Source organism: Sorex fumeus, unplaced genomic scaffold (assembly GCF_029834395.1).
Source record: "Sorex fumeus unplaced genomic scaffold, SorFum_2.1 ptg000125l, whole genome shotgun sequence".
NCBI lineage: Eukaryota > Metazoa > Chordata > Mammalia > Eulipotyphla > Soricidae > Sorex > Sorex fumeus.
Genome location: NW_026606182.1, coordinates 213183 through 238377, shown reverse-complemented (window position 1 = coordinate 238377; position 25195 = coordinate 213183). Strand labels below are relative to the sequence as shown.

At 62.8% G+C, this 25195-nt stretch overlaps 1 protein-coding gene across 3 annotated transcripts; it reads right to left on the bottom strand.

The window, feature by feature from the left end:
- Positions 1–698: 698 nt before the first annotated feature.
- Positions 699–25191, bottom strand: TOM1 (target of myb1 membrane trafficking protein). 3 transcript variants are annotated; one of them, XM_056137482.1, is made up of 15 exons: positions 25055–25191; positions 14986–15070; positions 13799–13877; positions 13278–13427; positions 12222–12356; positions 11958–12095; positions 9431–9547; positions 7281–7414; positions 6148–6181; positions 5835–5928; positions 4616–4736; positions 2743–2818; positions 2090–2149; positions 1404–1443; positions 701–1255 (listed from the first exon to the last, which is right to left on the bottom strand). In XM_056137482.1, the coding sequence occupies exons 1-15, from the start codon at positions 25104–25106 to the stop codon at positions 1101–1103; spliced, it is 1470 nt and encodes a 489-aa protein (XP_055993457.1). In that variant the 5' UTR covers positions 25107–25191; the 3' UTR covers positions 701–1100. The 3 variants fall into 3 exon arrangements, with proteins under 3 accessions (XP_055993459.1, XP_055993457.1, XP_055993458.1); XM_056137483.1 differs by lacking the exon at positions 11958–12095; XM_056137484.1 differs by lacking the exons at positions 11958–12095; positions 12222–12356 and having other exon boundaries at positions 699–1255.
- Between the last annotated feature and the right edge of the window lie 4 nt (positions 25192–25195).

Below are 25195 nucleotides of genomic sequence, written 5' to 3'. Positions count from 1 at the left end.
CCTCCCACCCGGGGGCCTGGCTCACCTGCCGGGCTGCGGCTCCCTGGGGTGGGGCTGGCCATCTCCTGCCCTGCCTGGGGACCTGGGATCCGGCACCGCCAGCAAATGCCTCCTGGCCCGGAGAGCCTGCCCCTTGATCTCTGGGGAAGAGGGTGCACAGAGCCGACCCCGGGGACCCAAGACCCCTTCCCCTTCCTGCTGGGCTCCCTCTCCCGGCCGGGCTCCCAGCACCAGCTACTGTTCCATTTCTTTTTTTTCTTTTTTTTTTGCAGCACCGCCCCCCCCCCCCCCCCCCGCGGTCCTCAGGGCTAACTCCTGGCTCTGCATGCAGGGATCCCTCCTGGGGGAGCTTCCAGGGTGCTGGGGGTTCCAACCTGGGTGGGCCGCATGCAAGGTGAGCTCCCTCCTGCTGTCCTATGGCTCTGGACCCCTGGGCCTCCACTTCACAGCCAAGGATCCTCATCCCCTGGCCCCTAACTCCTGATTCCCCCTCTTCTTGGCACCTGGACACAGGAAAGATGGAGTGACCTGCCCCGGGCCGGGGGCTGTGGGGAGGAAGTCCCGCCCCCAGCAGACGGGTATGCTAGGTGAGCAGCGCAGACGGACACGTGACGCACCCCCCTGCCACCGGCTGCCCCCCAATGAGGCCAAGACTCCCCGGGCCTTGCAGACTTTCTACCTTTAATTGAGATGCAAAGGCACGACCACTCCCGGATGAGATGGACCGCAGGATCCCGGGCCCAGGGCACTGCCCGGAGAGCCGGGTGGACGAAGGCAGTGAGGTCTCCTGCTGCGGCCCCGCGTGTCGTACCTGGTCAGGCCCATGGCCTGCCCGCAGCGGGCCCCGAGTGGGGCCGGGAGCCACGGGAGGGAGGAGGTGGCTGAGCTGTGCGGGCCCCAGCCTGGCAGTGTGGGTGCGGGGGCGCTCCTCGGGAGGGGACCCCCGAAGCACAGCTGTCCTGCTCCCCCCAGGTGCGGGCCAGCCCCATCCGCGAGGAAGAGAGAAGGTGGGCACCGAGGCGCCCCCCAAAGCAGCCTTAACACGGGGGGGGGGGGAGGAGGGGCCCGGTGAGGCCGTGGGGACCCGGCCCCTTCCCCGTTCATAAGGCAAACAGCATGTCATCGTCTTTGTCCTGCGTCTTCTTGCGCGACGTGGTGCCCGCGGGGGGCCCTTGGGGGGCGTCGGCCGAGGGACTGGAGAGGCTGGGCAGGCGGTCAGCGGCCTTGGCCCGCTCCTCCAGGAACCTGTCGAACTCTGTGGGAAGGAGCGCGGGCTCTGGGCGCGGGGACGGGACAAGGATGGGGACGGGGGCTGGGGGAGGGATGGGATGGGCATGAGGACAGGGGTGAGGGGTGGGGACAGGGACAGCATCTGGGGCAGGGACGGGGACGGGTACTCCCACCTTCGCTGGTGACGCCCTTGGCTTCGTCCGCGTCGGCGCCCTGGGTAAGCAGGAGGTCTTGAGCTCACCAAGGGGGCCAGGTCGAGGCCTCAGCCACTGTCCCCCCAGTGGGGTCCTGACTCCTCAGCCCCCCAGGTGTCAGGGAGGGTCACAAGGGTCACAAGGTCCCCCCACCCTGATGTTGTGTGGCCCCAGCAGGGACGGGGACCGGGCCAGGCCCTGGGGAGGGAGCAGAGGGGGTGCCAGGCCAACGCCCTGCCCCATACTGCCCGGACGCTGCCGGCGCGGCCCCCAGAGGGGCTGCAGGGCTCGAGGGATGGGGGGTTCGGCGCTATCAGGGCCCGGCTCCCCCCCGGGCTGTGGGCTTCCCTCTGAGACAGGCCCTGTGAATGGTCACCCTTGAGAGTGACCCTGTGAACGGTCACCCGAGAGTGTCCCCATGAATGGTCACCACTGAGAGTGTCCCCGTGAATGGTCACCCCTGAGTGTCCCTGTGAATGGTCACCACTGAGTGTCCCTGTGAATGGTCACCACTGAGAGTGTCCCTGTGAATGGTCACCCGAGAGTATCCCTGTGAACGGTCACCCTTGAGGGGTGCCCCTGACAATGGTCACCCCTAGGAGTGTCCCCGTGAACGGTCACCGCTGAGAGGTGTGACCCTGCAGGCAGGGGACAGGTCGACTCACCACGTCAGTCGCCAGCCACTGCTCGATGTCCTCCATGACGCCGGCCTGGGGAACGGGGATCTGGAAGAGAAGGGCGGTGGCAGGGTGAGGGGCCTGGGGCCGCCTTGGGGAGTCGGACCACCCTGAGGTCAGGGGCTGCAGTGGGGGTCTGACTAGAGCAGGGGGCTCTTGGGGTCTTCTGTGGCCTGAACCTCTCGGGCGTCCTGGGCTGGCTCTGGGGGACTTGAGAAGCTGCCCGCTCCCGGGTCTGACCCTCGGGGTGGACAGCAGAGTCCGGGCCTGACCCACAGGTGCCCTGCCTGGGGCTGGGGGCGTTCACGGGGTGGGGTGGGGGGCAGGGCCGGGCAGTCACTGCCCCAGGCCCTTGCTGCCTGCTGCCCCAAGCCCGCTCAGGGCTCCCCTTGGGGCTTGTCCTGCCCCCTGGGAAGGGCCGGGCCCCTGGAGGTCCTGGGGTCATGTCCACAGGGGCCGATAATGTGGACGCTGGATAAGAGTCGGCCCCGTGTCAAGTGCCCAGGCCTCTTACTGTCCAGCTGCCACCGTGTCCCTCCCTGCAGTCCCTGCCCGGCCTGGTCAGTCTCCTGGGGCCACGGCCCCCGAGTGACCGTCACCCACACTGTCCCGACGGGGGAGAAGGCGAGTCGCCGGCTTACCGCCCCGCCGCTCTGCTGACGCGCGTCCAGGGCTCCGGCCAGGCCGTCCGAGGCTTGAGGGGCTTCGTACTTGACCCTGAAACACGAGAGGCGGCCGTGACCCTCAGATGCTGCCCAGGACCCGGGGCAGTGGGACAGGCAGGGAGGTCCTCTGGGAACTGGGGGTGGACGCCCGTGAGGCTGTGGGAGGGGTGAGGAGGTGCGGCACCTTCACCCCCAAAGAACCCCCCCCAAGGGCTCACTGTGCCGGCACCATCCCAGGCACCATCCCATCACGGCGCATCGCCCGCTTCCCCACCCCCACCCCTGTTCTAGGGGCCTGGAGGGTGTGGCCGCGAGAAGGCAAGTTATCCCGACCCTGGCTGCCTGTCTTGGCTGAAGGGTGGGTGACCCGATCGCCTCTGGGAGAGGCTGGCTGCTAAGCTCGTGGGAGGGAGGGCCTGGGGCTGGGGGGACACTGCATCTCTGGGGGTATTGCAGCTCTGGGGGATACTGCAGCTCTGGGGGATACTGCAACTCTGGGGGATACTGCAGTTCTGGGGGATATTGCAGCTCTGGGGGATACTGCAACTCTGGGGGATACTGCAGTTCTGGGGGGGACATTGAAGCTCTGGGGGAACACTGAAGCTCTGGGTGGGGGGACACTGCAGGTTGAGGTGTTGTGTGAGCAGCAGAAGTGCCCGCACGGGGGAGGCTGTGTGAGCCTCTTGGTGCCCGTGTGGTCCTGGCACGGCTATCTGGGCCCTGGAGCCACGCAGGGCCGCGTCTCTGGCCATGGGTAGGCGAGTGCGAGGACACGGCGAGGGGCTGACGGAGCAGGAATAGGCCCCCATGGGCACCCCAGGAGGAGGCCCGGGGAGCTCAGGCGCCAACCAGCGAGGCCCTGAGGGGGAACGTGTGCTGGGAAACAGCAGAGGCTGAGGGAGGGCGGGAGGCGGCGCCTGTGGCGAGGACACTGGCCAGGGGGACATGGGCTCCACCGACCAGCGGTGAGGAGGGTGTCGCCAGGCCTGATCTGGGCTCCGCGCAGGACAGAGCTTTGACTGCCCACCCTGGGACTGCACAGCTCAGGACAAGGGTGAGCACTAACCACCCCACTGTCCAGCACTAATCACACCTAGCATCTAGCACTGATCATCCCTCGCTGACCCATACTGACCCCCAGGCTGCCCAGCACTGACCGCCCCCCACCTCTGTGGAGCCACATGTCCCAGTGTCCAGGCACGGCACATGATGCGGCACCCGTGCTGACCCCTCTGCTGCCGGCCGCCGTCTTCACTGCCCCCCCAGCTGACGGTGTGGGGGTCAGGAGCTCCTGCTGGGGGCCCTTGGGCTGCAATTCCTGTGCCTCACTATCCCACCCTCCGCAGCTCTGGGGATACCTAACTCCACAGCAACCGAGGGCACAGGGCCTCAGGAAGCTCCGAGAGACAGTTCCCATGGGCTGCGGGTCATCCAGAATGTTCCAGGGCCACGCCAGCTGCATGCCCCAGGCCACAACCCCAAGCAAGCGGCTAAGGGTCGGGTGCAAGGACAGGGTCTGGGTTGCATGCCTTGCCATGGACAGCACCTGGGATGGGGGCAGCCCAGCTTGAGCAGAGATGAGACTTGCAGGGCCCGGGATGCCAGGGGCCACGAGGCTGATCCGCCCAGTAGGCACCGGGCAGCCCTGCACAGGGCAAGCCACCATGGTGCTGTGCCCCGGGGGGTCCTCACTGGACCCAGGGTGGACAGCTCCAGCCCCGGAGCACTGGGGCGGTCGGGTCTCTGGGAGTGAGAGGACAGGGGCTGGGTGCTGGGTGGGGCGCCCCTTCCCATCCACAAGCCGGGGCTGGGGTCAAGGAGGCTCCCCGGTGCCCCCCCCATCACTCACCCTTTCCGCTGCTCAGCCAGCGAGCTGCCCCGGGTCAGTGCAAACATGTCAAACTCGTCTTCTAGGCGGCCGGAGGCCTCCAGGGACTGCAGGCCTGCCCTCACGCTGCTGGAGCCCAGGTCTGCGGGCGGAGAGGAGAGATGAGCGGCGCGGAAGCCGCCGCCCTGCACGCAGAGCGGCCAGGACCAAGGCCAGAAATTCTGCGGGGAGGGGCGGGGGGGGGGGGGGGCGAGAGCCCGGTGGGGTGGAGCCTGGATGGTGGGTGGGGCCAGAGTGTGGAAGGGGCGGGGCGAGCTGGGGAGGGTGGAGCCGGACAGGGGGTGGGGCAGGGGAGGAGCTGGAACAGGGGCGGGGCCAGGGCGGAGTCAGGGTGTGGAAGGGGCAGGGCAAGATGGGGTGGGGCTGGGGAGAGGGTGGAGCCCAAGCAGGGGGTGGGGCCGGGGCGAGGGCTAGGCAGGGCTGGGGAGAGGATGGAGGCCAGACAGGGGCGGGGCCAGAGCTGGGACAGGGGGCGGGTCCTGGGCAGAGCCTCTGTGGGAGGGGCGGGGCAAGCTGGGGAGAGGGTGGAGCCCGGAAAGGGGGCGGAGTTGGGAAGAGGGTTAGGTGGGGGCGGGGCTGGGATAGTGGGTGTGGCAGGGCGGAGCCAGGTAGAGAGGGGTGGGGCTTGGGAGAGGGTGGAGCCCTACAGGGGCGGGGCTGGGGCGAGCCACACCTCCGCTCTCAGGCCGCATCTCAGCCCCACCCCCTCCATCCTGGGGTTGCCCTGCCCATGGGGCTGCTTAAGTGGCCCCTATCCTAGTCATCCTAGTCCCACCTGCGGGAAGCAACTATGGGACTCCTGCAGCTGAAGGGGTCCCAGGAGGGAGCAGGCAGGGATGGTCCCAACTCCAACGATCTGACCCGGGTCTCGGCCGGTCCCACCCTGTGGACGCCACTGAGGACCTGGGTGGTCCTGCACAGAGGGGCACAGGGCACAGGAAACCTGTTCGAGTTCTGACTACCTGGGGGGGGGGGGGGGCTGGGGAGGGAGCTGTCAGGGCGGTGGTCTCTGAGGTCCCCAGGGGCTCAGGAGTGGGGTATGGGTGACCAGAAGCCCCTGGGGGCTCAGCCCGGGACCTGGGAGCTGGCCCTTCTGGCTGGACAGCCCCCCTCACCCCACACCTGCCGGAGGAGGGGGACCCACAGGGAGCACTCCTGGACCAGGGCCCCGCATACTTACTCATTCCAGCCAGCTGGGATGAGAGGGCGCCGCCGGCTGCGGGTTCAGGGCCCATGTCGATGAGGTCAGCGGCAGCCTCGGCCTCGCTGGGGGCCTGGTCGGGGAGTGGCCGGCATCAGCCTTCCCACTGCCCTCTCAGCCTGGGTCCCCTCTCAGTGCCTGGGGCTGGCCGGGAGTGGAGGACGCTTCCCCCTGGGTCACCGGGCCCTCTTTGCCCCCCGGGGGAGGCTGGGAGACCCGTGGGCCTCAGCGGGGACAGGGACAGTTGTGTGAGGAGGGTCCTGCCTGGTCCCGGCCCCGGGGAGACGCCTACCTTGGCGCTCTGGCCTGTCCGAAAACGCTCAAACCTGTGGGAGAGAGAAGCCCAGGTGAAGGTGACTGCGACTTAGCACGGTGCGGAGTCCTAGGCAGGGAACGGTCACTGCCGCCTCCCAGGGTCCCCGTGAGGAAGGCAGTGGGGCAGGGGCCGGGAAGATGCTTGTCCCCCCCTACCGCCCACCGCGCCCCTGAGGGTGTGTGTCGGGCCGGGCCTGTCTCTGAACAGAGTGGCCCCTGCTCAGACGCGTGTGACAGGCAGGGTGTCCTGGCCTAAGCACCCCCAAAAGGGCTGCCCCCTAACCCGCACGGCATGTGGTGTGGGGAACAAGCAGGATGGCAGCCTGGCACCCCTCCTTCCACCTTAACAGGACTGGGAGCTGCTCTGACCCTACTTCTGGTGATGCTGGGGGCCCCCCTCCTACCCCCTGGGCTCAGCTGGGGTATCTGGGAGGCGGGAGGATGGTCCAGGGCAGGCAGCCTGACCACCCCTTCCTGCTGAGTTCACCCATATGGAATAGGCAGGGGTGAGGGGTGGGGTGGGGGGGGACACATGAGCTTCTGTGCCCAGAGCCCTGAGCCACCCCGGATCCGTTCCCCACACCCCTCTTGCCCCAAGTTCTGCAAGTTCTCCCGAAAAGGGCTCTTCCCGGGGCCGGAGAGAGAGAGAACAGCAGGAAGGGTGCTCGCCTCAAACGCGGCCAAGCCGGGTTCAATCCCCAGCACCTCCGAGGATCCCCTGAGCCCTGCCAGGAGTGATCCCTGAGCACAAAGCCAGGAGTCAGCCCTGAGCAACGCCAAAACTCCAAACCAGCCAAACAAAAAAAAGCCTCTCCTGGGGCTGGAGCCATGGCACGGTGGGGAGGGCGTTTGCCTTGCACGTGTCTGACCCGGGTTCGATCCCATAGGGTCCCCCGTGCACTGCCAGGAGGAGCCAGGAGGAACCCGAGTAACGCTGGGCGTGATCCAGAAAGGGAAAAAAAAATAACAAAAAACCCCGCCTCTCCTGGACAGGGGCTAAGGTTGCGGGGCGGGGGGGGGATGTTGGGGCGGGGGGTGTTGCCGGGGGGAAGAACTTGGTGGCCTCCTAGGAGAGCGTGTTCCCCAGGAGGCGGGAGGGGGCGCGGGTACCGTTCGTGGCGCAGGAAGACGTTGTTGAGGTTGTCGTTGACGATGAGCAGCTCCTCCGTCAGCTGCTCGTTGCCGATCTGGGGGATGAGCTCCAGCACCCGCTGCTGCATGGCCCGGCACGTCCGGTTGAGCTCCTGGCGAGGGAGGGGGCGTGGGACAGTGATGGGGGCCCGCGCCGCGGCCTGCTCTCGCCCCCCGTGGCACTTTCCTACCATGGGATCCTTGGCGAGATTCTCACACTGGAGACACCAACGGGCTCCGCAGTCTGCGCTACCCTACCCTGGGTGTCCACGTCCGGCCACCGTGTAGGTGACCCTCACCCTGCCTCCCTGCTGCAGGGCTGGAGCCCGGTCTTGTGGGCCCCAGGCCGCGAGTTCAAGTCCCTGGTGCCCCACATGTGCCCAGCGGGGCCCGGGCTGCCTCTGCCGTCTGTGATGTTGGGCCCCACCACACCCAGGGATGTGTAAGTGCCACGGAATGGGGGTGACCCGCTGGCACCCTGCGTGAGCACTGGGGCCACAAGCCTGCCCACCTCCGTGAGCACCCTGGGCATGGCCACGGTGAGGGTCAGCGGAAGTGGGAGGGCCAAAGAGATGAAGGCGGAAGCCAGGGGCCCGGCCAACCAGACTCAGTCCTCTAGGCCTGGGGGGTGGGGGTGGGGGAGCCAGAGAAAAGATCCCAGAACACGACAAGTCACAGAATACGACAAATCACAGAACACACACGAGCTACCCCGGGCCCTTCTCACAGCCCCGTTTGGCAGGCAGTGTCTGCACATTTGCTTTTCGCCCACACCCGGCAATGCTCAGGGCTGACTCTTGGCTCTGTGCTCAGGAATCACTCCTGGGGTACTGGAGATTGAACCTGGGTCGGCCATGTGCAAAGCCAATGCCCAAACTGCTCTGGCCCCAGTTTGGAATGAATTTAGAGTCACAGAAAATAGCCAAGATGGCAGAGTAGCCGTGGACAGTAGAGTCGGTGGTACGGCGAAGTCCCCTGAGCCTCCCCTCGGCTACTCTTCGGGGAGGCCTCAGCCGTGGGGCAGGCGGGGACCCTGGTGACACTGAGAACCCCCCCGGGCAACGCTGTCCACCGGGGCCCAGTCCAGCTCACACACGCGCCACGGGCAGCACGGCCAGAATCCCATCATGTTCATACCAAGGTTGATACAGAATCTTCATCGCTGTGCATGCAGAACCTTTTTGACTGCAGCCAAATCATTCGTGGCTCCCACATCAGGCACTGGGACCCTCCCCTTCCCTCACTACTGCCTGTGACGCGGCTATGCACACCCATGCGGGAAGCAGGACTCCCCCTCCACCTCAGCCTCTAGGTCCCTGACTTTTTTTGGAGGGATGAGGGTGTGGGGCAAATCCGGGGATGCTCAGGCCTTACTCCTGGTCTGTGCTCAGTGATCACTCTTGGTAAAGCTCTGGGACCATATGGGATGTCAGAGTCTAAACCCAGGTCGGCCGTGTACAAGATAAGCACCCTCCCTGCTGTACTGTTCTCACTGATTTCAACTGATTTGTCTGCATGTCTGTGTGTGTGTGTGTGTCTGTGCGCGTCTGTATGTATCTCACTGTGTGACTGTGTGTATCTGGGTGTGTTTGGTATCTGTGTGTGTCTGTCTCTGTGTGTGTGCCTGTGTCTGTGTGTCTATGGTGTGTAGCTGTGTGCCTGTGTGTGTACTTGTGTCTGTTTGTATCTGTGTGTGTCTGTCTCTGTGTGAGTGTGTGTGCCTGTGTCTCTACGGTGTGTATCTGTGTGCCTGTGTGTGTGTCTGTATTTGTGTCTGTGTCTATATCTGTGTCTGAGAATGTGTGTCTGTACGTGTCTGTCTATACGTGTCTGTGTGTGTGTCTGTGTGTGAATCTGTGTGCCTGTGTGTGTCTGTATTTGTGTCTGTGTTTGTACCTGTGTGCCTGTGTGTGTCAGTGTGTATCTGTGTGTGTCTGGAATCTGTGTGTGTCTGTCTCTGTGTGTGTGTGTCGGTGTCTGTGTGTCTGTGGTGTGTGTCTGTGTGCCTGTGTGTTTGCATCTGAGTGTCTGTGCGTGTGCCTGAGCATGTGTGTCTGCACGTGTGTGTCTGATGTGTGTGTCTGCGTGTGTATCTGTGCGCGTGTGTCTGCGCGGGGGCCTCAGCTCACCTGCAGCAGCTCCAGGTCGGCGGGCTCGGCCTGGGTGGGCACCAGCTCGGTGAGCATCTCCGACATCACCCGGACGTTGCCGTTCACCATCTCCAGCTCGCTGCGCAGCTTCCCGATCTGAAACCGGGAGGGCGCCGCTGAGAGGCAGGGGCTGGCCCGGGGATGCAGCCAGAGCCCCCCCGGCCAGGGGCCGGCCCCCACCCCTCAGAGACCCCCTCACTGCGGCGATACCGACCGTCACCATCTCCAACCGGGGGAGCCGGTGCAGGGACCGGCCGCCAGCAACACAGCCCAGGGCGACTGAGGCGCAGCGCCAGCCTCTCCCGGGGCAGCTAACAAGGGCCCCCGGGAGCGGTTCCGGAGGCGGGAGGAGCCGGCCCCCTCCGCCGATAGGGCAGGACCCACCCTCCCCTTCTGCGGGGACAGCCTCCTGCTTGGCGGAGGTGTCCCTGGTCGGGATGAGTCCCAGAGACACCCCCACCGCCACTTAAAATGCAGAGCATGGGGCTGGAGCGGTGATAGTCCCGCGGGGAGGGTGTCTGCCCTGCACATGGCCGACCCGGTTCCATCCCCGCCACCCCATAGGGTCCCTCGAGCACCCCCAGGAGTAGTTCCTGAGTGCAGAGCCAGGAGGAACCCCTGAGCATCCCTGGGTGTGCCTGGGTATGACCCAAAAAAGGCAAAGAGTAGATTATCCCATGGGCAGGTAATGATGGAGAGTCCGACTCTGCATCAGGAGCCTCGGGGTTCAATCCCTGGTACCACCTGCTCCCTGGAGCACTGTGCTGGGAGCAGCCCCTGCACATGGCTGGGTGTGGTGTGGCCCCAAACCAAATCAATGCCCTCCCACATAGACAGATTTATTCTTGCTTATTTGGGGGTGGGTCCCCCTCAGTGCTGCGGGGGCCACCAGGGCTATACCCAGCAGCCACGGTGGCCATTTCTTGGTGGCCACGTGGTCCTGGGCCGCAGACCCAAGCCTGATGCAGACAATGCTGGGTTTTCTGGGGGGGGGCGTGTGCCCCCAGGGGCCTGGCTGGAGGGCAGCTGTTAAGACGCACAGGCTCTCATGCTGTGGGTGTGGGGCGCTGGGGGTTGTGTCTCCCCACATCTCTGTGCACGAGACTGGCAGGTCTCATGGCAAGACATGATCCACGGGGACGGCTGCCACCCTGACCCAGGTAACGTCGGTGCCCCAGACATTCCGGCCATCACCCCGGGCAGCTGTACGGGTCACTGGGGCCGTGGACACAGTCCGTGAATGCTCTCGGTACCAGTGTGTGGGCAGATGCCTGTGTGCAGGGCCGGGCCAGGGGTCCAGGGCAGAGCACAGGCCCCGCACGCAGAAGGCCCTGTAGCGGATTCAACTCCTGGCACCCGCAGGGCCCTTCAGCGCTGCTGGCTGTGACCTCACGCAACAAAAACTAAACAAGAAAAGACAGAACCAACAGCCGGGACCAGCGCTGCCAGCCTCGGGTCTGACGGGACCTAATTAGGAGCCTGGAAGCGGCAGCCCTGTGTCTGTGCCCCCAGGAGACGACCGGGTCCACCGCTGAGCACTACGGTCCTTCCAGTCGGAGGCCAGAGTGCAGCAGGCTGGCCCCGAGCCCAGGGCGAGGAGCCCGAGCGGACCTCTAATTGCCCAGCTCGTTAGCAGAACGTCCCTGGTGACGCCTGCCGCTCGGGAGGGCTGACTTCATCGCCCGCTCGGAGGGACTGCAGCCCGGAACTTCTCCCCCCGCAGGCTGATGGGCGGCCGCTGCTGCCCACCGTCTTGTCCTCTCTGGGTCACACCGGGCGTTGCTTGGGGCTCACTCCTGGAGGTGCTCGGGGGACCAGATGGGGTGCCGGGGATCACACCCGGGTTGGCCACGTGCAAGGCCAGTCCCCCAACCGCTGGACTATTGCTCCGGCCCCAGGAGCACTTTCTTTCCAGCGTGTCTGGCTGGACGGAGGAGGCTGGGCATCGCCTCAAAGGTGAAGCCACACACCCTAGGGCACAGCCTTGCACCCACAACCCAGTCTGTGGCCGAGTCTGGGGCACTCGCACTCTCACACACCGTCTCTCTCTCTCTCTCTCTCACACACACACACACACACACACACACACACTCATACATATACAGTCATACCCACACACATGCACTCCCTCTCTCTCACACACACACACACACTTACAGATACACACACATTCTCACACACACATATACACTTACAGTCATACACACTCTCACACTCACTCTCACACATACACTTATAGTCTACCCGCACACACTCACCCCCACTTTCACAATTTTTCACACACACTCACATAGTCTTACACACCCTCACACATACACAGAGTCATACCTACACAGTCACACTCAGTCTCACACATTCTCACACAAACACGCAGACACACACTCACACGTTCTCACACACCGTCACACAGACACAGTCACACTCACACTCTCATACATTCTCACATACTCACACACACTCTCACACTCAAACACACAGACACACACAGCCCTGTCCCGCGGCTCACCTGCTCAGGGGTGGGCGTCAAGGTGGCATCTCCCAGCGGCACGACGGGGGCGGGGGGCGGGGCGGGCTGCTCGGCCCGGTGAGCGGGGTCCGAGCCCACGGAGTTCTGTCCCGACGGCGCCTCGGAGCTGAACACGGTCTGAGGCACAAGCAGACGGCGAGGCTGGGCAGGGCCCGGCACCCGGGCTGACCGGAAGGAGATCGGGTGCCCCCCCGCCCAGCCGGGGGGGTGTCCCTCGGGGTCCCCACGGCCCGTCCTGCTCACCCTCTGCGGCGTGTGGATGGGCGACAGCATGTCCAGGTCGGTCATGGGGAACTCCAGGCCCTTCCGGCGCAGGTCCTCGTACACGGCCACGACGCCCGTCAGGTCAGGCGAGCTGCGGAAGGCGTCCGCCCAGGACTGAGAGGGGACAGGGGACAGGGCGGTAACCACGGCACACACGAGCCCCTTCCCTGGCCGGGCTCACAGACTCACACTCACACACCCTCACACATGTACTTACAGTCACAGTCACAGACACACACTCACACTCACACACACACTTACAGTCAGACACACATTCACACACCCTCACACCCTCACACATACACTTAGTCATACACACACTCACACACACAATCCTCACATCCTCACACATACACTTACAGTCACAGTAACACTCTCACATACAATTAGTCACAGACACACCCACATTCACACACATCCTCACACCCTCACACATGTACTTACAGTCACAGACACACACTCACACATATACTTACAGTCACAGTCACACACCGTCACACACATCCTCACACTTACAGTCACAGACACACACTCAAACATATACTTACAGTCACATACACTCACACCCTCACACATACACTTACAGTGACACACCCTCACACACTCACACACATCCTTACACCCTCACACTTAGTCACAGACACACTCACACCCTCACACATACACTTAGTCACAGACACACACTCACACCCTCACACATACACTCAGTCACAGAGACACACCCACACTCACACACATCCTCACATACGCTTATAATCAGACACACTCACAATCCTCACACCCTCACACACACACTTATAGTCACAGACATACTCACACACTCACAACCTCACACATACACTTAGTCACAGACTCTCACACTCACACTCACACACACATTCTCACACACTCATGCCCTCATACACACACACATACACTTAGTCACACACATCCACACATTCTCACAGTCACACACATTCTCACACCTTCCCCAAACACACACACGTGCACACACACATACAGGATACAGGGGATGCCCCGTGGGCCCCAGCTCACCTGGATGAGGCTGAGCACCTTGTCGTGCACCACGGTGGGGGGGTTGTTCTTGGGCAGGATGGTCCGCACCAGGACGCCCTCCACGAAGTCCTGGCTGGCCACCAGCACGTGGAAGCGATGGCCACAGTTCTTGACGCAGGTTTCCAAGACCTGGGGGCCGCGAACCCCCAGATGTGAGACAGGAGGGCTGGGTCTGGGGGGCCCGGGGGTGGCCGCACTCCAGCCCTGTCTGTTCCTGGCCACACGGGCTGTCCTGGGGGGGGCTGGACAGGAGTGTCTGTCCCTTCCCACAGCCACGCTGGGGATCCGTGCACGTGACAACTGGGCCCCGGACTGTGGGCACCCGCGCGTCGGGGATGTCCAAATGCCACCAGTCACAGTTGGGCCTGTCCACTCCCGTCCTCCCCAGGGGCCCAGGCAGGGTGGCTTCTGGGAGGATGTGGGTGTTGCGTGTCGGGGCGGGGAGGGGGGAGGGGCCACTCCTGGGGGCAGAGACACAGGGCGGGACCGGGAGCACTCACCGTGAGCGCCAGCATCACCTCGTGGAAGTTCCTGTTCCCTGAGATCCTCTTCTTGACCGCCCGGAAGGCATCTTTGGGGCTGTGGGAACAGATGGATGGATGGATGGAAGGACAGGATAGGAGGAAGGAAGGGAGGGAAGGAAGAAGGGAGGGAGGGAAGGAGGAAAGAAGGAAGGAGAGAGGAAGAAAAGAAGGAGGGAGGGAGGAAGGAAAGAAGGAGAGAGGGAGGGAGGGAGGAAAGGAAGGAAAGGAGGGAGGAAAGGAAGGAAAGGAGGGAGGGAGGAAAAGAAGGAAAGGAGGGAGGGAGGGCGGGCGGGCGGGCTGGGCCTGTGTCTCCAACAGAGCTGGCGGGCTCCTTGGCTGAGTCCCCTCAGGCACCTGCTGCCACACCCATGGGCGCAGGCCCTCAGGCGTGGCCACTGGGCAGCCGTAACCGCAGACATGGGCTGGAGGCAGACGGTTCCCTGAGCCAAGTATGTGGGAGGCCTGAGTTCGATGCTGGCACCACGGGGTCCCCTGAGCGTTCCCAGAGAGCCAGCGCCTGAGCACAGAGCTGGGAGTAGGCCGGAGCACTACTGGGTGTGATCCCAAAGCAAAGAGAAGAGCACCCAAAGACAGCAGGACCCAGGGGCTGGCGCGATAGACCTGCGGGGAGGGTACTCGCTTGTGCATGGGCGACCTGGGCTCATCTCTGGCACCCCATGTGGGCCCCTGAGCCCCGCCAGGAGTGATCCCGGAGTGCAGAGGCAGGAGGAAGCCCTGAGCTCAGGAAGCCCTGAGCTCCAAGACAAAAACCAAAAGGAAACATTCAAAATAAGCTGCACCCTGGGATCAGGGCTGGGGCTCGGCGGGGGAGTTCGGGAGAGGTCCTGGGTTCTAGCCCCAATACCCAAGGGAAAAAAAAACAACCCCCAATTCCACAGCTGGGGTCAGGACCTGACCAGGAAGAAAACAGCAGAAGCCTGCCCGGGGGTGGGGGGTGGGGGGGAGGTCCTGGCTCCAGGAAACAAGGAGCACTCAGCACCCATGGGAGAGGCAGCATCCGGGGAGACCCAGGAAATGAGGGGAAATGGGCGTGGGAGGTCACGACCTGGCATCCACCTGGGGCCCTCCCAGCCTTCCTGACCTTCTGGAAGGTTCCCGTGGGCCAGACCCGGGGAGTCCGGGGTCAGCAGTCCGGCCCTTACCCTTCTTCCGTCTCGTTGATGATGTCGCAGATCTCCATGTTGAGGGCCCAGTCCTCGCTCTGCAGGGAGCCGTCGGTCGCTCTCTCTGGGGAGGAAGCCAGGATGGGTGGGCTGCCCGGGTGGGGTCTTAGCCCCAATCACCCCCAGCTCAGCTAAGATTCTTCTTTTTTTGTGTGTGTGTGCATGTGTGTGTGTGGGGGGGCAGGGCCACACCTAACGGTGCTCAGGATTTCCTCCTGGCTCAGGAATTATTCCTGGTGGGCTCAGGGGATCTTATGGGATGCCGGGGATCGAACACGGGTCGGTTGCGTACAAGGCAAGGCGCCTGCCCACTGCACTATTGCTCCGGATACAAGAAAACTCATCTTGGCTCTATTACACACACACACACACACACGCGCGCGCGCGCGCATGTGCACACATACACATATATACATATACATATATGTATATATTTTGCTTTTTGAATCACACCTAGCGATGCTCAGAGGTTATCCCGGCTCTGCACTCAGGAATGACCCCTGGCAGTGCTTGGGGGACCCTATGGGATGCTGGGAATCGAACCCGGGTTGGCCGCGTGCAAGGCAAACGCCCTCCCCCTGCTGTGCTATTGCTCTGGCTCCCATATATATATATATATTTAAAACATTTCATGAGGAGGTTTTTAGGAAGGGGAAGGAGAGAGAGAAAGTGAAAGAGTCAAGGCTGGAGTGATACCACAGCGGGAAGGGCGTTTGCCTTGCTTCACTTTCTCTTGGGCAGGGGTGCGGGACAGCTCAGGACGAGGCACTGGCCAGCCGGACACCTTCCGTCCTGGTGAGCTTGGCAGATGTGCCCTGGCCTTGCCGACCGCAGGGACACCCCCCAGGCCCTGCCCGTGGGGGTGGGTGGCGGTTCCTCTAAGCCGAGGCCAGGCGGTGGGCTGTGGAAGGGGCCACTGAGGTGGGCGGCTTGGTGGCCTCCAGCGTGTCCCTAGCCATGGGCGCCTGCAGGGGCTGCTACCCCCCAGGGAGGGGTGGGCTCTCCGCTGTGGGCACCAGGCACCTCGAGTCCCGGGTGGCGAGCGTGGGCAGGAGTCGGGGAGACCTGTGTGCCAGCACTCAGGAAGGTTCTGGGGGCTGGAGCAATAGCACAGCGGGTAGGGCGTTTGCCTTGCCTGCGGCCGACCTGGGTTCGATTCCCAGCACCCCATATGGTCCCCCGAGCACCGCCAGGACTGATTCCTGAGTGCAGAGCCAGGAATAACCCCTGAGCATCAGCTGGGTGCGACACAAAAAGAAAAAAAAAAAAGGAAGGTTTTGGAAGGGCAGAGTGCTGGCCCTCCCTGATGCCTGCCCCCATCCCGGCACCCACGGGACAGGCTGGGCCCCGCCAGCCTCTGCCGGCTGGGCAGGTAAGGGGCTTGGTCCTGGTGGGACTGTCGGACCTCCATCCTGAGGACTGAAGGAGGCTTCTGGTCCCCACGATTCAGCTCACCCCTGCCCCCGGACCTGTCTCTGAGTGGGGGCAGCGTTCCTGGGGTGAGGTGGGGCGTGGGGGTTCAGCACAGCAGCTCAGGGACCAGCAGGAGCCACAGCGGAGTGGCCGGTGGGAGCCTGTGGCTTAGGAGGGTCCAGCCCCCTGAACCCCCACAAGGAACTGTCCCCCCCCCCGCCCCCTCCCACCCCGGGCCTGGCTCAGGGTCCACCCACAAGCCCCGGGGCCGCCCTGTCTGCACTCTGGAGCTGCCAGCCACCACTTGGCAGCCCTCTGGGGTGGTGGGGACACTGGGTGGGGACAGCGACAACGCCTGAGGGTGGCAGCTTCAGGCAACAGGACAAGGCGCCTCAGGGAGCTGAGTGGGGGGCGGAGGGAGGCAGGAAGGGGGCCCTGGGTGCAGGATAGTTAGAGATTCTGCTTCAAAAGGGCATCGCTCCTCAGCCTGGAGGGGGAGGGGGAGGGGCTCGGTATTTATTTATTTATTTATTTATTTATTTATTGCTTTCTGAGTCACACCCGGCCATGCTCAGGGCTGACTCCTGGCTCTGCACTCAGGAATTATTTCTGGCGGTGCCCGGGGGGACCCTATGGGATACGGGGGATTGAACCCGGGTCGGCCGCGTGCAAGACAAACGCCCTCCCCTGCTTTGTAAAAACTGATGCTTTGAAAAACCAATTTAAGTTTCTTGTGGGGCTGGAGGGACAATCCAAGCAGGGAGGGCGTTGGCAGTGTACTCGGCTGACCCGGGTTCGATCCCCGGCATCCCATAGGGTCCCTCGAACACCACCAGGGGGAAATTCCTGAGTGCAGAGCCAGAAGGCAGCCCTGAGCATCACCGGGTGTGACCCAAAAAGTCAAAAAAAGTTAACATAAAAAAGCTTCTTGCAAGGGGGTAGGAACAGAGCAATAGCACAGCAGGGAGGGCGTTTTGCCTTGCATGTGGCTGACCCGGGTTCAATCCCGGTATCCCATAGGGTTCCCCCCTCCCCCCCGAGCCCACCAGGAGTAATTCCTGAGCACAGAGCCAGGAATAACCCCTGAGCAACACTGGCTGTGGTCCAAAAGCTAAAAGGAAAAGTGTCCTGTGCCTTCCGTATCTGTCCTGCTGTCCTGCGGCATCTGTGACGGGCTGGTCAGCGGGACAGGCCAGCAGGCAGCTGACTCAGGGCCCTTGCTCACCTGCTGGCTCTTCTCGGGAAAGACCCTCGCCACCAGGTCCCCCAGCAGTGGCGGTCCAGTTCCAACCCACCAGCTGGAAGAGGGCACCTGCTGGCCTGGCCACCCCCCCGCCAGGGGCGGAGCTGCTGGGGACATGTGGGGTACAACCGCCCAGTAACAGGTGAGGCGGGGGCACAGACCGTGATGGATGTCAACCCCATCTTCTCTCCAAAGGACACCGGGCACGCCAGCGCACCCTCAGGGGAAGGGACGAGCTGGGGAGGGGAGGAGTGTGTGACCCCCCCCTCCCGTGAGTTCCTGGACCTTTGATCCCCAAATGGCACCGCTGCTGAACAACGACTGAGCCGCTCACAAAATCACAGGCGAGTCACGCACGCACGCGGCTGCGGACTTTCCTTCCGAGCCAGCCAACGGGTCTTGGAGCCGCTTTCCAAACGCACGGCTCTTTCCAGCCCTGGCGTGGAAAGTTCCAGCCGTTTCCGAGGTTGCTAGGCAGTCTTTCCTCAAAGCCCGGGCGGCTCGTCCCCCTGGCCGTGTCGTAACCGCAGGCCACAGAGGAACTCTCCAAGTACCTCGCAGAGGATGCGGCTTAAAGCTGCAGGAACCAAGCAGGGCGCCAAGTGGAGGCCTGGCTCAGCGGAAGAAGCGCTTTTAAAAACTATCCAGGAACCAGGGGGCAGGTGGGGGCAGCCGGCTGGAAGGGTCTGGAATGGTCCAGAAGGATCTGGAATGGTCTGGAAGGGTCTGGAATGGCCTGGAAGGGTCTGGAAGGACCGATCACACTCCTTTTTTTTTTTTCCCTTTCCGGTCTCCTTGTGACTAACTGCCACGTCTAACGCCTATTTCTTCCCTGACCCCCATGCCCACCATTCTACCTCCTAAGAAAGATCTTACTGTAAGGGACTGATTCTTTTTTTTTTCCCTTTTTTGGGTCACACCTAGCGATGCACAGGGGTTCCTCCTGGCTCTGCACTCAGGAGTTACCCCTGGCGGTGCTCAGGGGACCATATGGGATGCTGGGAATCGAACCCGGGTGGGCCGCATGCAAGGCGAATGCCCTACCCACTGTGCTATCGCTCCAGCCCCAAGGGACTGATTCTTATCTTGTAGGGTTCTTATATTGACAAGCTGGTGGAACTCCGTGTGGCCAGTCAGCAGGCTGGACATGGCCACTGGCCTGGCTCCCAGCTGCAGGTAAAGGCGATTTATGGGGATAGGGAGGGAGGGGGGGTCCGGCCTGCCTTCTCTGGAGGCCCCCCGACTGCCTGGATTAGGCCCATCCCACTGCGGAGTGTCTCTGCTTCACTCAGAGTCACCCCTGGAATGTTCCATTGCCTAGAAACATCAAGAATAACTTTTTTCCCTTTTTTTTTTTTTGGTGTTTAGGCCACACCCGGGGGGTGCTCAGAGCTCACTCTTGGCTCTGCACTCGGCGATCACGCCTGGTGGTGCTCAGGAAACCCTAGGGGGTTCCAGGGATCGAACCCGCGTCAGGCATGGCTCTGGTCCCTGGAGTAACATTTCTGGGTGTGGTCTGGCCAAGGAGGCACACAGAGAGAGAGAGAGAGAGAGAGAGAAAGAGAGAGAGAGAGAGAGAGAGAGAGAGAGAGAGAGAGAGAGAGAGAGAGAGAGCGCCACGCCCGGGTTCACATGGCTGCAGGTCACACGGCCCCACATGGCTTCCCATGGCCTGGCCGGCTCCTCTGCCCCCCAGGCCCGCCACTTCCGGCCTTCCAGCACCTTCTCCTCACAGTCCAGTTCCTGTCCTTGGGTCGGGCCAAGTTTCCCAGGGCCCCAAGGTTAGACGGGGGACGGGGCACAGCAGACAACTGGGCCCTCAACCTCTGAGGCCAGATCCAAGTGCAAGAGTTACTCAGACCCCGAACCCCGGGATCGTGGTGGTGGTGGGGGGGCTCGGGGCCAAGCAGACAGGCTGTGGGCGTCAGGCATTTCCTTTAAAGTCCCAACAGTGGGAAAAAAAAAAAACAACACAACAAACCACCATTTAAAAAAAGACCAGGAACTGGCTCCTTAAACTCACGATTTATTGTAGACAATGACACAGGATGAGCGAGGATGGAAAAAGAAAAGAACTAAAATAAAAAAGGATGGGGGCTGGAGCAAGAGCACAGCGGGGGGAGGAGGGGAGGGCGTTTGCCTTGCATGTGGCCGACCCGGGTTCGATTCCCAGCATCTCCATAGGGTTCCCTGAGCACCGCCAAGAGTGATTCCTGAGTGCAGAGCCAGGAGGAACCCCTGTGCATCGCTGGGTGGGACCCAAAAAGCCAAAAAAAAAAAAAAGGAGAAAAGAAAAGAGAACCGAAAAGCCACTCTCCAGGTGGCCCGGGGCGGGTGACAGCTAGACAAGGCCACGAGGGTGCACACCCAGCCCAGCCCCTGCCCCGTGCCCCGAGAGGACACTGAGGGTTTTTGTTGTGGGGTGTATTTCCCCCCCCTTTTCTCCAAACCAGGAGGGCAGACGTCCAGGGCTTTCCTCCTGTTTCTCTGAGCCCTCGGAGGGAACAAAACCTACTCCTCACGTCCATCCCTGGCCCAGCAACCCGATCTGGCCGCGTGACCGGCTCGCACCTGGCCAGCTCAGAGGTTGGGGAGGTGCCTGGCGCTGCCACCTGCCGGACCAGCCCTGGCCCCAAGCACCACCACGGCGGGCAGCATACAATCAGGGATGCGGCCCTCACCTTAGAGCCAGGGCACCCAAGCACAGAGAGGCTGAGCACTTTTCCCGGGTAACACAGCGGGGCGGCGGAACGGGGCGGGGTGGCCCATCTCAACGATGCCCGCCCCGCTCTCAGCCCTGCTCAGGGCTGAACACGACCTGCTGGCCTCAGGGGTTGGGGCTGACACTGGCTCCGGCATGGGTGGGAGCCAGGGCCCAGGCGAGGGGCAGCCTGCGGTGTCTCTGATGCAGGGGACCCCGCCCTGGAGAACACAGATGCCCCCCACCTTCCCTCACACCGCCTCTGACTGGGCAGGGAGACCTGGGAGCCACCGGCTGGTTCCCTCGGCCGAGCACGTGTCTGCCCCTGGCCCAGGCCTTTACGGGTCAGAAACGTACTCGGAGGCCTGAGACCGTTTCCCGAGCCGTGGAGAGCCCAGCTCGTCCTCCTCTCAGTGTCCGCGGACAGAGCCGCCCTGCCCAGGTACCTGACGGCCTGAGAGACGCCCTGTGCCCAGGACAGCCCGTGCCCAGAACAGCCCACGCCCCGGGGCCTGCAAGCTCGGAACGAGACACACGCGGAACTTCGTGTCCTCCCCGGACTCAAGTCCTGAGGATTCTGGCCTAGTCCGGTCGCCGGCCCCTGCAGGAGCCCCGACTCCTCTTCTGCCCCTCCCTCACCCCCAGCTCTTTCCCACAAAGCCACACCTGGGGATGCTCAGAGCCTACTCCTAGCCCTGTGCTCAGGGATCACTTTGAGTGGGGCTCAGGGGACCATAGGTGGTGGTGGGGATCGAACCTGGGAGGGTCACACGGAGGGCGAGCGCCCTCCCTGCTGTGCTATGGCTCTGGGCCCCACAAGGCCCCTCTTTGATGTATATTTTTGTTTTTTTATTTAAAAAAAAATTTTTTTTTTTTTGGTTTTGGGGCCATACCTTGCGATGCTCAGGGGTTACTCCTGGCTCTGCACTCAGGAATTTCCTGGCAGTGCTGGAGGGACCCTGTGGGATGCTGGGGATCGAACCCGGGTCGGCCGCGTGCAAGGCAAACATCCTCCCCACTGTGCTCTGGCTCCAACTCCAAGGCCCATCTTTGGAAGGTGCCGGGCATCCAGGCCGGTGCTGACCTTCTCCTGGAATAGTATCCTCAAGAAGGGTCCCTCACTACTCATACAAAGATCCCCCTTTGACCCCTGCCCATGGCCACCAGGCCAATCTCCCCACCCAGACTCATCTGTGGCCCTGAGCTCTTCATCCTTCACACCCTGACTTTGGGGGCGGGGCTTCAGGGGTTACCCAGTTCCGGGTGTGTGTGTGTGTGAGTGTGAGTGTGTGTGTGTGTGTGTGTGTGTGTGTGTGTGTGTGTGTGTGATGGGGTTGCCATTTGGAGAGTGGAATTCCTGGGCTCTGAGCGGGCAGGAGCCGGCCTGGTCATCCCTGCAGGAAGAGGCTGCAAGCACAGCCCTGGGTCCTGGGGTCCCCGTCCTCACTGGCTACTCTTCCAGACCCTGGCAGGACCTAGTCGGGAGGGAGCTGTGACTTGTGTCCCCCAGAGATCCCAGCCCGGGCTCCGGCCCTCTGCCCTGAGGCCTGCCCTTCAGGCTTGCAGGTGGTACCCAGCATCCCAGTGTGGCATCTGCTCAGGGTCTCCCCTCCCTCCCTTCCTCCCTCCCTCCCTCCCTCCCTGCCTCCCTTCCTTCCTTCCCACCTGGCTGCAGGAGGGACAGTCTGGTCCCTAAGCTCCAGATGGCCTGGTGCTTTGCACTCTCCCCAGCTCAGGGTCCAAAGGTTAAGGAGGGTGGAGGAAAGCTCCAGGAAGGCCTCAGAGAGGAGGTGGCTGGTGGTGCTCAGGGCTCTGAAGGCTACTCTGCAGGATGGAGGCAGGGAACGGCCAGCTAGCACAAAGCCGTGTGTGCGCTAAGGGGGACCTTGCACGTTGAGGGGCGCCCCCACACGACCCCCACTTAGGCCTTCCCGCTCAGTGCTGCCGATCACGAGGCTCTTCTCTCAGTCTAAGGATGGAGCCGGTCTTTCCTCCCCTTTTTGATGTCTGGGCCACCCCCCCCCCCCCCCCCACCCCCCGGCAGGGCTCAGGGCTGATTCCTGGCTTTGTCTTCAGGGATCACTCCTGGCAGGGCTCAGGGGATCGTTTGGGGTGCCAGAATCAAACTCAGGCAGGCTGTGTGCAAGGCGAGTGCCCTTCCCGTATTGCTCTGGCCCCTGGACTTGGCCTAGAGATTCTTTCACCGATGCAAAGTGGGGCCAGCAGTCGCCCGCACTGGCCACCAGAATATCCCAGCGGGGACTCTATCTTAGACTTCGAATAAGCAGGGCGGTCACTAATGCAGCCCGGCCTCACTAATTGGCCATTAGTGCGTCCAGAGGCCAAGGCTCTGGGAGTTCTCTCCCCTTCAGCATCAATTCGCCGGGGTCCTGAGTGAGTCAGTCCCCACCCGTGTGAAGTCAGAGAGACGCCAGAGGTTCTCCATCTGTGGCTGCCGGTGTAGGGGTTCTGGTCTCTCCCAGGGAGGTGGTCAGAAACACCAATTCGGGGCTGGAGCAATAGTTAGCCTTGCACGACAAGGGGAGGGCGTTGTTAGCCTTGCACGCGGTCGACCCGGGGTTCGATCCCTGGCATCTCTTATGATTCCCTGAGCACCACCACTGACTACTGAGCGCAGAGCCAGGAGGAACCTCTAGGCATCACTCGGTGTGACCCAAAAAGCCACAAAGAAAGAAACACAAATTTTTGGATTTCCCTCACACCATTCCTCCAGCCCTCCAGAATCAGGAAAGTGGGGGGCATGGCTCAGTCTTACAGGCCTTAACAAGGCATGCAGGGGGAGTCTGCAGAGCACCCACGGAACAAGAAGCTCCCAGCAGGGAAATCTGGTTAGAGCTCTGAGCGGGCAGACGCCGGTTTCCAGCCTTCACCCACCTGCAGGCCGTGTAGGGGGTGGAAGGGGCTGGGATCAGGCAGCTGAAGACCCCCCCTGTTCTAAGGAATTCCAGCCCAGTAGCATTCTCTCTGGACAAAATGCTCCTCGATCCGGAGCAGACATTTGCGGTGAGAAAAGAAACTAACTTTTCTCTGGCCAGCCGGAGCCCTGAGTCCAGGTGAGTTTTTTTTCGAGAAAGCCTCGGAGCCGGGAGTCTGCCTTCGAAAGGGCCCGTTTCCTTTTCTGTTTTCTCAAAAAAAGGAAGTCTCAAACTTGGCTCGGGATAAAAGCGGTGGTATCTTGCCGCTTGGAGAAACGAAGCTGAGAGCTGCTTTTTCTTTTCAGCTCCAAAACAATGACTCACACTGGGGTGTGTATGTGCACGTCTGTGTGTGTATACAATTCAGTCCGGAGAGGACAGTCTCAGAGCAAAAATCCACCAGCTCCATCCCTTCCCGCACAGACCCCCTCGGCACAAAAGCCACAGAGCCAGCGCGTCACAGAGACCCTGGCAAAGGAGACGGACCTTAGTGAGCTTTTGGCTTCTGAGACCGAAGGCATCGAAAGCATATCTAGTTTTACAGATCCAACGTTTGGCTGAGCAAAGGGGCTGAGCGCATGCTTTGCATGGGGGAGGACTAACAGTGATCTACCTGCGGCACTGAATGGTACCCCCCCCCCCCCCCCAGCTGGGAGGAGCCCCCAAGCCCCTCACCCGACCCACACCAATCAAAACGCTCCAGTGTTTGCAATGTCTGCACTGAGACCCTCAAAACCATCCAGAACGCAAACCAACACAGTCCTGCGGTGACTTCTCCCAGCAGGATGGGGCACACCCAGGCTGCCTCCCAGGGCTGTGGGGCGGGTCCCTGAGCGCCGCACTGTCCGGGAAACTTCTCAGAACCCCCCACCGCACATCAGCACTTCATTCTAGAAACTCAATGCTGCCGGCCAGTGGCTGTCCACTCTTCCCAGTGCACCTATCAACGCCCTTAATCCTCACCGCAATACTAAGGCGCTGGGAGGGCCCATTATACCCCCGTGATTACAGGCGAGACGACCTGGCCTCCCGCCAGTGGGGGGGGGTTAGGGGGTCGGGGGTCGGGGCACGGAATAGGCCGGCGCGCCTGGGGCCAACCATCCCCTCCCAGCGACTGGGAAATGCGCGGGAGACCACGACAGGTGGTCGCTAAGACCCCTGGCAGCTCCGCGAGGCCCCAGGACAGGAGCCCGGTGCAGGCCGGGGCTGCCCGCACGTGGCTCGCGCGGACTGCAGCCCCAGAGGCTGGCTGCCCCCCAACCCGGAGAACGGGGACCCTCCTCGGGGTGGTACCCGTGTCCCGAAGGTCCGGGAAGGCCGGAAGGAATAGGCAGGAGTGAGTCCAGGCGGGGGGTGGGGTGGGTGGGCGGAGCAGGGCCGAGGAAGGCAAGAGGGAAACAGTCGAAGCGGGGAGGGTCCAAGGGAATCAATCACACTGTCCCTTTAACCCCCCCGGAAAAGTTTCTCCCAGGATTCGCGACCCCAGCAAGCTGGACCCGTGCGGAGCCGCGGGCCCGCCCCCCCGCGGCCCCCATTGGCGGCCGTGAGCATCCGTCACCAGCCGCGGCCTCCTACTGGGCGGCGGCCCGTGTCAATCAGAGGGGGGCGGGGCCAGGTGCGGGGAGAGACACGCCAACCTTGTCCACCTCCCCGCCGCCTCGGCCGCGGCCGCCGGGGACCCGGGGCGCCCCTGGGGGGCGGCGCAGCCCGACGCGGAGCCCAGCGCAGAGGCAGCCTGCGACTCCGGGGACTCACCGATGCGCTGTCCCACCGGGGAGCTGAACGGGTTCCCCAGGAGAAAGTCCATGGCCACCGCTGCCGCTGCCACCGACCCGGGGAATCAGCTGACAGCAAACCGCCGGCGCCGCCGAGCCGCCGTCACGTGACGCGCCGGCC